This window comes from Hirundo rustica, chromosome 6, assembly GCF_015227805.2.
Source record: "Hirundo rustica isolate bHirRus1 chromosome 6, bHirRus1.pri.v3, whole genome shotgun sequence".
Classification (NCBI taxonomy): Eukaryota; Metazoa; Chordata; class Aves; order Passeriformes; family Hirundinidae; genus Hirundo; species Hirundo rustica.
In genome coordinates, this window is record NC_053455.1 from 2,181,020 (window position 1) to 2,193,165 (window position 12,146).

General features: G+C 56.8%; 1 protein-coding gene across 7 annotated transcripts in view; it reads right to left on the minus strand.

Moving 5' to 3' along the window:
* Window positions 1-12,146, minus strand: part of NIN (ninein) — a 58,221-nt gene that overhangs the window by 41,696 nt on the left and 4,379 nt on the right. For all 7 annotated transcript variants that reach the window (XM_040067747.2, XM_040067740.2, XM_040067742.2 and 4 more), the window contains exons 2-3: window positions 10,821-11,024; window positions 5,191-5,272 (exon numbers count right to left, since the gene is read on the minus strand). In XM_040067747.2, coding sequence (XP_039923681.1) covers window positions 5,191-5,272; window positions 10,821-11,003 — 265 coding nt within the window. In that variant the 5' untranslated portion in view covers window positions 11,004-11,024. The remainder of the gene's footprint in view (window positions 1-5,190; window positions 5,273-10,820; window positions 11,025-12,146) is intronic.

Genomic DNA, 12,146 nt, shown 5'->3' on the forward strand with positions numbered 1-12,146 from the left:
TCCTGCAGCCCCGCGCTCCATCCAGCCGCGGAGCAGCTCCAGGGAACGAACCCGGCGCCCGTGTTTGAACGAGGCCATTTTAACAAGATTTGCCGCAGCTGGGACTCAGCACATGAAAGTTGGGCGATGGAGCGCGCCGATAGAAAAATCAGGAGGAGACAGGCTGATTAAGGAAGAGCCCCAGAACAAAAGGAAACCTTATCACTCCTATTAAAGCCCGCCCGGTGGTGAACAATCTCCATCCAGCAGCTCTCTCTGAAATGCTAATATTTGTGGCTACTCATTCACCCAGTTATTTTCTCCCTCCAGCACGAGAGAGGGCTGGGGGCTTTGTTTTCCTTCAGAAATCATTTTTATTATTCCTAAGACAGACACCATACCTCCATCTGTCTTCGGAGAGATGGAGGAAGGGGAAGAAGCTGGAATTCAGCAATAGCGAAGCTACAGCTGAATTTCCTTCTGGATTTCCCCCCAGAATCCTGCCTCCAACCCCGCCACACTGACTGTGTTCACCCACTGCTGCAGCTGGGCGTTCAGTGGGGCAGTGGAAGGTGCTCCTGCTGGTGCCAGGGGGTTGGAATGCGATGGTTTTTCAAGTCCCTTCCCACCCACACTGCTCTGTGACTCTAAAACACAAGTGCCATCACGCTGTGCCCCCTGCGAGCACGGGAACAAGGGGAGCATCTCCCCACTTCTGTGCTTTAAGCAGTTTTGCAGGCTGGCAGCTGATTTCTCTCTCCTCTTTGCTCTGAGCACCACAGGTGAGCTTGTTTGCCTTTTGTAATTAAAAAAAAAAACTGTGAAGCTCCAGAACATCCCCGGGAGGGAAAGGTGACCCTTCACGGCGTGAGGAGAACAAAGTTGGCTCCAGCTTCCAAACCAGCCCAGCTGCTGAGGGGATCCCAGCCCAGGCACCCTGAAACCCCCTTTCCAGAGCCAGGGTGCTTTTGTTAGCGCTGGGTTACAGCTCTTCCCTGCTCACATCCTGCAGCCCCACCCCTGGGAGCACAAATCCCTCTCCTTTCCAGCACCGTCACCCCTCTAGCAGGTGGGCACTGATACCTCCCACACCTGCAGCATCCTCTCAGCCTCTCCATCTCCTGCTTTCCCAACCCAAACCCCCTGCACAGCAGCTGCCCCTGATGTTCCCACCATGCCCGATATTTAGGGAATGCTGAGCACACAGGCACAAAAGCAAAAAGCAGCCTGAGTGCAGGAAGTTCCCTGATGAGCTGAACAGGCTCTCGCTCCCAGCCAAAACTGAGGAGGAAGGGTTAGAGAACCGTCAGGGTTGGAGAAGACCTCCGAGGTCACCAAGCCTTAGATGGAAAAGCTGCTCAACCCACAGGTGCTTCCAGAGGCACAGGGGGAGCACGAAGGACATGTCAAAACCAAGCCTCTCACTGAAGCAGATACTCAGGAGACAGCCCTGTGAGCTGTTTACCCCAAAAAATATCACAAGTATCTCCCTGAACAGAGGAGAAGCTGCTCTGGAACCCACTCTTCTCCTCAAGAGCAAGGTGAGGTGCTGCTGCTCAGACCCCCGCTACTGTGTGGCTGATAAATCACCAAGAAAGGGGAAAAAAAAAAAAAAAAAAATAAAAGAGAGAGAGAAAAAAATAAAATAGGTGGAGCCCTCCCTGCTTCCTCCAGCCCTCGGCAAAGCACAGGCTTAGTAAAACCCACTCCAGAGCTGGTGTTTAATTAGACACCGGGGTCTGATGTGCCCCCTGAACTGCCCCCAGGCTGGGGGCAAGAGGAGGAGGCTGAGAGAAGCAGCCTCTCACCCTCCTGCCCGCTGCCCAGAGGGTTTGTGGCCCTCAGAGTGCCCCCTGAAATGAAACAGCCCCCCCCAAAGTCTGCATTTCACGAGACCTCCGTGATTTAAAACCATCAACTCCCTCCCTCGCTCCCCCCGTCCAGGAAACGTCTCCGTGGCTGGAGATTTACACTTGATTTTCTGCCTTTCTGCACCAGATAAGTCATTTCAAAATCCTGCTCTGCCCTCAGATGGGGAGAGAGAGGGGGGGCTCCCCTTCCCTGGGCCCGGCATCAAAGCCCTGCAGCGCAGACAAAAGGGGGTTTAGAGCAGGAAGACCCTCATCCCACAATCCCAGAAATTCATTTCTCTGCTGCTTAAGATTCGGAAGGGAGGGATGTTCCATCTGCTGGGCGAAGCACAGGGCAGCCAGGATGTGCTAAATCCTAATCCCCTCAGGCACACCAGGTACGTCTGAACTCCTCCAAGTCCCATCTCATAACTCAGGCTCAGCAGTGGAGGGGGAGAGGAGCCGTGGCTGGGTCGCCACAATCCAAAAATCCATGGGTTTGGACTCAAAAATGCTCCATGGCATCAACCACCCCTGGCTGGGCTGTGCCACTGGTTTTATCCCAGCTCCTTTTGGGAGAGCACTTCTGTTGTCTCCAGAAGGAGAAGGAAAAAAAAAAAAGGAAGGGAAAAAAAAATCCCAAACCCCCTCATGACCGTAGGGACGATGGCGTCAAGCAGCTCTTTAATTTCTCCTGGGTGTTCCTGTAATCCTGCACTCCACCCCAGTAATCCCTCCCTAGCCCAGCTTCCATGCACTTATTTGCTATAATGGGGAGGAAAAAAAGCCTGATTTTTTTTTTTTTCTCCCCCCTAATCACCCACACAACTGGTTTTTTTTTGTCTTTCCTTCCTTTCTCCACCCTTAAATCTATTTTATTGCCCCCAAGAACCCCCCTTCACTGCTGCAGTGGACAAAGAGCAGCGGTGGCAGCAGCGCCCAGCCCGGTTCCACGGGGTCTCAAGACATAAAACAGTGATTATTTTAAACCACACTCAAGCCTTTTCCTGCTTTTCCTGGAATCTCCCCATCCCTCTTCCCAGCAGAGCCAGGCTTTGCCCAGCTGGGACACAGCTGGGTCTGTGTCCCCCCACTGTCACCCTCGAGGGGACAGAGCTGATGGCAGCAGCTCTGGAACTCTGCCTGCCTCGGTTTCCAGGGCTGCTTCCCAGCCTGCAGCACCGTCCATCCCTGCCAGTCTTGCCTTTGCAGAGGGAATCCAGCCTCTTTGCCAAGGAAAAAAAAAATATATATAAATATATCAGCTGCTCTCTGCAAGCCTGAGCGCTTCTCCCACCCGCAAGGAGGAAACCCCTTCTGCTGCTTCTGCAGGAACTGCAGCACTTCTCGTTCCCTGTCCCCAGCCCCTGGCTCCTGCTGGGACCCCAGAGCCTGGCACAGGATCAGTTTGGGTGGAAGAGATCTTGAGAACCACCCCTGCCATGGCGGGGACACCTCCCACCATCCCAGGCTGCTCCAAGCCTCACCCAACCTGGCCTTGGGCACTGCCAGGGCTCCAGGGGCAGCCACAGCTTCTTCCAGGGCCTCCCCACCCTCCCAGCCAGGAATTCCTTCCCAACATCCCATCCCTCCCTGCCCTCTGGCAGTCCCAAGCCATTTCTCCTTGCCAATAATCCCTTTCCCTGTTTCCTCTTGGCTCCCTTCAGGTACTGGAAGGTGTTCCCAAGGCTGCTCCCGTCCAGCCTGGGCAATCCCAATTCTCTGAGCCTTTCCTCACAGCAGAGGTGCCTCCAACAGCTCCACGTCCTTCCTGTCACCCTCCTGGTGCCAAACCCTCCTCCCTGAGCTGACAGCACCCACGGGGACGAGGATGTGACATCCCCTTGGCCGCGTCACACACGGCCAGTCTGGGGCTGCAGCACGGAGCCACGAGCCCTCCAGTGACCTCCCCATCGCCCAAATCCCCAGATAAAACCATCACAGCCACCTCCTTCCACACAGCAAACTTCCCAGATGCTGCAAACTGCCTTAAAAATCGCTGCTTCCCCCCGCTCCCACCCAAGCCCAAATGAAATTTTCATTTAAATGACACAATTTAGAGCTCTTAACTCAATTTTTTTCCCCCCCCCCAAGCCCGGGGCGGGCTGGAGCACCAGCATTTCCACGCTCCTGTGACAGTTTGACACCACCAGCACAAAGCAGCTTGTTCCCCAAATCTCCCAGTTTGATCTAAATTAAAAGAAGCAAAGACTTCGGCGTTAACCGAGCCGTCAAAACGCATTAAAAATAAAATGCCTCCCGGGCCCGCCTGCCTCTGCCTCCCCTACCTGTGCCTTTGACTTCCTGCCGTTCCAAGCCCAGCTGACAGGAGCGTCCCCAAGGAGGGGACTTGTCCTTTTTTCCCTGAGAGGACCCCAAAATTCAGCCCGATTCTGGAAGATTTATTTACATTTTGATCACGCCGGAGCTTCTCAGCCACGTGATAGCCCAAAAAATGCTGGATTAGCTCTGGCTCGCTGGGGTTGCCTCCTGCTCTTGGTGCCAGCTCCTTCCCAAAGGGCTGGAAGGGATGCTCTCCCCTCCCCAACCCCGAGCAGCCACGGGAATTTGGGAATTCCGCCAAGGAACGCCGGGCGCTAGAGCTGCCATCGGCCCTCTCGGAGCATTAAAGAGCTTTGGAAAAGAGAGGTGGGAAAGAAGAATAACCCCTCAATCACACCTCTCCAGCCCTGAGGTTCCTGCAGCCTGTTTAAAGGGGGAAGTTGTCGTTTTGCTGGCAGGATGCTCTCTCCGGAGTGGGATGCTCCAGGAGAGGAAACCTGGAGAATTCCCTCTCCCCCTTCGCTAAGCTGTTTTCTCCTTGGGGGATTTTGGCTCCCCTGCTGCTCCAAAGACAGGATTAGGGATTTACATACAGGTGTGACAGGAGCTGCAGGGGCTCAGCCCTCACCACGGCTCCCAGGGCTCCCAGTCCCCGGTGCAGTGGAAAACACGGAAGATGAAACGGCATTTCCTGCCAAGGAAAAGCCTAAAAAAAGCCACATTTTCAAGGCACACTGAAACAAAGCAAAACACCGGGACACTGAGGACTCACAGCACTGCCCCTGGACCCCTGGAAGTGTCCAAGGCCAGGCTGGATGGGACTTAGAGCAACCTGGGACAGCGGAAGGTGTCCCTGCCCACTCAAACCATCCTGGAATTCTCTGGTCAGCCCCAGCCCGGTTCCTCAAGGGTTTCAGTGGTTCAGGAGCACCTCTGGAGCAGCCTGACTGCTTCCTGGGAGAAGGACAGAAGCTTCCTACCCCCTGCTCATCCCAGACACAAGGAAACAGAATGGACTTCTAAAGCTCTCCCTCTTTGCCACGGAAAATGAAGTATTTTAGGTAATCTCATTATTTACCTGGTTCTTGGAAGTGCTCTTCATTTGACAGGGTTCTGGATAAGATGAGGATAAGTGCTTCTTTAAACTGTTCAAAGTGGACCTGTGGGAAAAAAAAACCAAACACCAAAAAAAAAAAAGGAAGAAAAGAGGAAATCAGGTGGTGCAGGGAGTTAAATATGAGGGAAATAATCCAGCAGGAGGATGGGCAGCAGTGGGAATCGCTCAGATCACCACCCCTGTGCCAACAGCCTCGGCAAGGGGCACGAAGGAACCCTGGAGAAGTGACAGCACGGGACAGGCAGCACCTGTGGGCACGGGGGAGGAATCACTGCTGCCGCAGAAGGACCCAAAGGCACAGATTTCATGCACTGGGTGGGTTTTTCCATGGCGCAAGAAGCCAGAACAACGTGTCCAAAGCAGCAGGGAACATCTCCATCACCTGAGGTGACCTGGCCAGGGGCTCCTACAACGAGACCGTTCCTGATCAGCGATGAATACCCCATTGTGAAAATGCTCCACTGCCCTAATTAAGCTTCAAACAGCAAACTTCCCAATGTGGGTGGCAGAAAAATCCCTCCCTTCCCATGGCAGCTCCTGCAAGGGGCTGAACGAGGAACACCAGGCCTGGAGGGAGCTTAGCTGGGAAAAGCAGAGACACCATCCTGCCACGGAGAGGGAGCTTTTTTCCCCCCTCATTTTTGGTTTTTTTTTCCCCCATCTGTGCCTTCCTGGAAAGCCTTCTGCCTCCCAGGCACGAACAGCCACAAAGAAACTGCGGCATCCTCCCCAGGCGTGCCGGGAATGTCAGCAATTCCAGGCAATTCCAGCCGTGGGGGACAGCTGGACGAGCTATTTGACATGGGTCAGTGGCGAGGCAGAGCTGCCTGCTACCGTTTCTTTCGGCTAAAATAAATCTGGGAAGAATTTTTTTTTTTTTTTTTTTAGCGCAGAACAAAAGATTTTTGTATTTAAAGAAACCCAGCGAGGCTGCTCTGGAGGGACAGAGGGGTTTTCACGCTGCTGGGGGAGGCACAAGCAGCAAAGTTCAGGTCTGAAGTTGGCCAGCCTGTTTTTGGGGGGGGGGTCAAGAAAGCACAAAAAAAAAAATACCAATAAGCTCCCTGGTAGGGAGGGGATGCAGGTGAGCCACGGAGGTGCAGGGCAGCACCTCACAGCTCAGCTCGGTGCCAATCACCCCCGAGGCTTTGAACAATTGGAAACGTGTTTTTTTAAACACAATTAAAAAATACGTTTGGCAGAGAAGCTCGTCAGGAATGCCTTCATCTGAATACTAATTGCTGCCATCCATTTCCAGACACTGGTGCACTTCAAAAAGGACAGTTTGCAGAGACAGGAGAATTTCCCTGATTAAAAAAAAAAAACACACCACCAAAACTTGACATTTAGAACGAAATGAGGACGAATAAAAGATGAGGGTGCTCAAATTCCAGGTTGGGATCCTCTCAGGATGAGAACTGTGACAACAGCCCCTGGATGGGACCTCGCAGCAGCAAGAAAACCAGATCCACTTTGCATCCCTCATGCAAACACAGGGAATTAAATAAAGCCAAAGCATCTGGGCAGGTGTGCAGCACCCCTGCCATCACCTGCTCTGCATAACGAGCCCCAGGACTAATGCACTAATGAGGAGGAGGAGGAAGAGCTGAGCCCTCGCTCGGCTGCGCAAGCAGAGATGTCCCCGGCCCTGTGCTCACACGCTGATTTTGCCGTGACCACGACATCCAAAGGAGCCTGTGGAAGATCAGGCTGTGGAGCAGGATGTGGCCACGCTCCTGTGCTGCACAGCAGGATTTCAAATGCAAATCAGCAGCAGCACAGGGGGTTCCCCAACGCCCTCCTCACTCTGGAGGTGGGGTGAGGAGATGTTTCCCCAGGATGAGCCAGAGGTTCTCCTAACACCAGAGAAGCAGCCAAACCGGCCTGTGGTGCACGTGTGACCTTGGAGGTGGCGTGTCTGCACGCAGAGAGGGCACAGAGAGCTGGAGAAACACCGCCGATAAAATCAGAGCCGGGCTGAGCACGAGGCAGGCAAGGGACAGCAAAGCCACAAACGCTGCAGGAATCCTCCTGTGAGGGTGGGGAGACCCTGGCACAGGCTCCCCATCCCTGGCAGCGTCCAAGGCCAGGCTGGATGGGCCTGGAGCACCCTGGGACAGTGGAAGGTGCCCCTGCCCACGGCAAGGAGCGGAACCGGATGGGCTTTGAGCTCCCTTCCGACCCAAACCGCTCTGATGCACGGTTCTGGCTTGGTGCTGCTGATTTGTGCCTGCTCGTGGGGGTCTCTCAGCGATTTGGGGCTGATCCCAAGCGGGCAGGAGGCGATGGGGCTTTGGAAGGCGATGCACAACCCAGGAGCGGGGACAGCACGCGCACCCCTGAGCCGGGGCAGCTCCCCGGCGAGGAGAGAGCTTTCCCACAGCACAGAAACCAGAGGCAAACAAGGCAAACACACACCACAGCCTCCTCAGGGCAGCCAGGGACCAACCAGAGCCTCTGCTGCTGAGCAACCCCGGCTCCTCCTGGCAGCCAAGGCGTGACTGATGAGCACCAGAGAGAGCTGCGCGCCCTGTGCCAAGGTACCCGCTGCTCCCCGCGGCGTCCCGGAGCTCCCGGCACAGACCGGGCTCCTTCCAGCTCTGCCCCTGAGCCCAGAGCTCCGTCCCTGCCTGGGAACTCCTCCCAGCCAGGGAAATGTGTGCTGGGGGAGGTACAGAATCACAGAATATCCTGATCCACGGGGACGGTGCAATCCAGCTCCTGGCCCTGCACGGACACCCCAGCAATCCCACCCTGGGCATCGTTGGTGGATGTCCAAACACTCCTGGAGCTCTGGCAGCCACGGGAATGTCACCAGTCCCTGGGGAGCCTGGGCAGCACCTTCTGGGGGAAGAACCTTTCCATGAAATCCAACCCAAACTTCCCCTGGCTCAGCTCCAGCCCTTCCTCCAGGCCCTAACAAGCCATACCAGGGCAGCCCCGGCCCCAAGGCTCCAATGTGGGGGGCACGGAAAACCCCACAGAGCACTGAAGGGGAACGGCGGGAGGGGATTTTGCAAGAGGTCACAGCACGACCTGTGGCACTGAAGGGAGCTGGTAGTGACAGGCAGCCAGGCTGTCCTTGCTGCGGGCTGTGAACGCAGCGCTGCAGCTGAAACCGGAGCTCCCCATCCCTGCCCAAGGACAGCGCCAAGGACAGGCCCCAGGAGGTGCCCGACCTCACAGAACCCCACAAGGATTTGGGGTGCAAAGGACCTTAAAGCTCATCTCATCCCACCCCCTGCCGTGGGCAGGGACACCTTGCACTTGCCCAGGTTGCTCCAACCCGGCCTGGGACACTTCCAGGGCTTCGCCCCATCCCTGCACATCACTGTCCCCAAGACACCTCTGGTTTGCTGCTAATTAAAGGGCACAGAGAGGACAGACAGACAGACAGGCCCAGCCACACCCACCCCCACACTCCTGCCATCCTGGGTGAGGGAAAACAGCCTTCCCGAGGAACGCCAGCACTGGCAGGGAGCGTCACCTCTGGACAACAGCTCCGCAGGGGCCCGGCTCTGCCACGAGTCAGGGCAGGATTTCCATCCCCACACCAGACCCCAACAACCCCCAAACCATCACAGGGCAGGCGGCACCTCCAGCCCCTCCCCGGATGCCAGCTCAGCTCCCAGTCCCCGCCCTGGCTGGAACCAGGTGATCTTTGAGGTCCCCTTCCAATGCAGGACCCCAGAGCCCTCGTCCCCGGAGCAGAGCCCCCGGCACAAAGGCGAGCACGTGGCCCCGGCGAGATGCCCCCGAGCGGACAAAACCTTCCCCCGCTGCCCCCCTCCCCGGTGCCCTGCCATAAATCCCTGGAAGTGCAGGCAAACAAAGGCTGGGGCCATCTGCAGAGAGGGGCTGGAGGGGCAGGTGCAACAAGTCCGTGCTCAGGGTGTGACGCGTTCGCTGCCGCTCTCGCCGCGAGACCCCAGGAAAGCCCAAGGGCCATGAAATCCAGACTTTGCTGCGGACAAAGACCGTGCCGAGGCTCCTGAGGCGGGCTGGGAGGGAGAACCAGCCCCAGAGACAAAGGGGAGGCTGAAATAAAACGGGAAGCCTCGTGCCTTGCAGGGACGGAGCTCCAGGCTGGCATGGGGTGAGCGCGACCCGGCGCTCGGCATGTTTGGATGGGGGGTTTTGTTTTGGTGCCCTGAGCAGCTGTGACAGCCACATCTGCCCTTCCTCTCCACGCCACCATCCCACAGGTGGCAAAGCCGGGCGACAGGACAAGGGGAAATGGCTTCAAGCTGAAGGAAAATAGATTTAAATTCAATATTGGGATGGAATTCTTGGCTGGGAGGGTGATGAGGCCCTGGCACAGGGTGCCCAGAGAAGCTGTGGCTGCCCTTGGATCCCTGGAAGTGTCCAAGGCTGGGTTGGACAGGGCTTGGAGCAGGTGGGACGTGTCCCTGCCCATGGCAGGGGATTGGAACTGCATGAGCTTTAAGGTTCTTCCAAACCATTCCCTGATTCTTTGATAACAGCACCCGAGCGCTGGACGCTCAAGATGACAGAGCAGCACAGGAAATCTCTGGTGCTCCAGAAAATGCCACACAAACTCTAAAGGTCAACAACCTCTACCTGGATCCATCCCTGCTCCAGCTCCACTCACTGTCAGCAGAAGAGCTACAGCCCCAGGGCAGGCGAGGAAGAGGAGCAAGGAGGGAAAATTCCTTTGTTCGTTAAAGGAATTGTTTCGTTTGTGAAAACTGCAGTTTGACTGGAAATTGGAGTCGGGATGGCTGTTCTCTGTTGAAAGGCCTGGCTGCCCTGTCCCACATCTCTCTGATTTTAATGAGCAGTGATGGGATTTCAGGGTGATTTCCAGGGAAGGATCTAACGCGCTCTGAGCACGGCGTGATGTAATGCAGAGCACAAGGACATCCAGGCTGAAGCGGAGATCCCCCCAAGGGCAAGCAGCTTCTGCTCAGTGCCCTGGAATTTAACTCCATAAAGGTACCACCACAACAACAACAAAAAAAGGCTTTGGGAAGCCACCAACACCAGGTAACGTGGACAAAGGTGTCTCAGACAGTGTCTGCCCGAGTGGGACAATATTCTCCACCTTAGAGAGACGTGTGTGACCCCACACGGCCCTGCCAGTCTAACCAGAGCTTAAGCCAGCCTAAATCACAGGCTCGAGGCCTGGATTTAGGTCCTTGTCCCATCCCAAGTGGCTCAGAGATTGTGCAAGCACCGGGTGAGCTGGTGTGGGGAGGTGACCCAGGCCAGCGGCACCGGGAGCCGGTGCCACGGGCGCGGCGTGAGCCAAATGCCAGCACAAGGACAGCCAGGACCTGGCACTCGCTCTGGCCCTGGACACCGGGGAAGCACAGCAGGGCACAAAGCTCAGCCTAAAGCGGTGCTTCCCGAGTTTCAGACCACCTCCAGTCAGGGCAGACAGAGCGGTTCCCTTCCCTGTTACCACCAACTCTGCTCTTGGAAGCTGCCCTGAACAAACCAGACCCCAGGAGTCCACCGGAGCCTCAGGAACGCTGGGCACACACAAAGCACAGACATCAGTCCCTTCCCAAGCCCGTTCCACGCACTCAGGCACCGCCCCAGCCCCCTCCAGCTCCCCAGACGCTTACCCTGCCTAGGAGGTTTCCTTGGAGGAGGGTCTGCCGCAGGGCCGGTGCCACCTCCTCCAGGTGCAGCATGTGGCAGAGGTCAGCGAGCTCCTCCTGCCCCAGGGAGCCCGTGCCCGTGCTGTCGAAGCTGTCGAAGAGCTCCTTGAGGCGAGCTTCATACTGGTCCTGCTCAGCTTCATCCATCCCATAGCCTGCCACGCTCACCTGCGGGAACAGACGGGCCAGGTGACCATCGCTGCCTTGGGACAGCAGAAAACCCCAAGGGCTGGCACAGGAGGTGCCCACGAGGCTGGCTGGCTGCATGAAGGGGTTCCCCCCTGCTGCTCCAGCCTCTCCCATCCCACCGGGGGAAGAAGCCACAGAGCAGAAAGACCGAGAGGAAAAATCCTGCAGAGCCAAACCCTGGGGAGGGGACAGCCCAGGTGGCCGGGCCAGCCCCACGTGGCACGTTCCTGTCCCTGAGTGCCACCTCACGCTGACTCCTTGGGCTCAGCTGGAGCAGCTGCAGGGGAAGATTGCTCCCAGGAGCTCCAGCGATGCCCAGGTGTTGCAGGCGATGCTTTGGTGAGAAGACAAACAAGCCAACCACAGCTCAGCAGCTACAGGGAGCGAAGGGCTGCAGACCCCAACCCAGACCCTCGAGGGCAGCCAGTCACCGTGGCCACCCCCTGCACCAAAAACGGGATCATGGAATGCTTGAGGTTGGGGAAAAAAACCTCCAGGATCAAGCCCAGCTGCCAAGCACCCCCTGAGCTGCTCTCCCTCAGCTATTTCAGGTCAAACCCTGGCTGAAGGCAGAGAAGGGTTTGACAGGCAGCAAACCCAGAGCAGAGCTGACCCCAGCGTGGGGACAGCCAAAATCTACCTGGTGCTCTGCGCCAGCACACAAAGCCCAGCCCCAGTTTGTCTCAGGCCTTTGTCTTCCTCTCCAAGTCAAGTTTTCTCCCCTCTCATCCACTGCTAACAGAGGATCACGGCCCCAGGAGCTGCTCTGGCAGGGGAGTAGAGGGAAATTTCCCGTCTGAAATGAAGGATTTGGCTGGATCTGTTTGTTCAGCCTGGCCCAGGGCTCCTGGCTGGCTTTGGGTGGCAGCAGCGTCACGACACAGCCTTGGTGTGGATGTGCCACCACTGTCACCATCCTTGCCTGACAGGGACCTGCTGTCCCAAGGACCCAACGGGGCACACTGGGAATGCTTCCCCAGCCTCACCCACAGCCCCACAGCCAGCCAGCCACGGGAATTCTGCGTTTGTGACTGCTGCAGGCTGTGTCAGCCACACTCCCCCAAACAGGGGGTCCTTCCCGAGCCCCCTCCCCATCCAGCC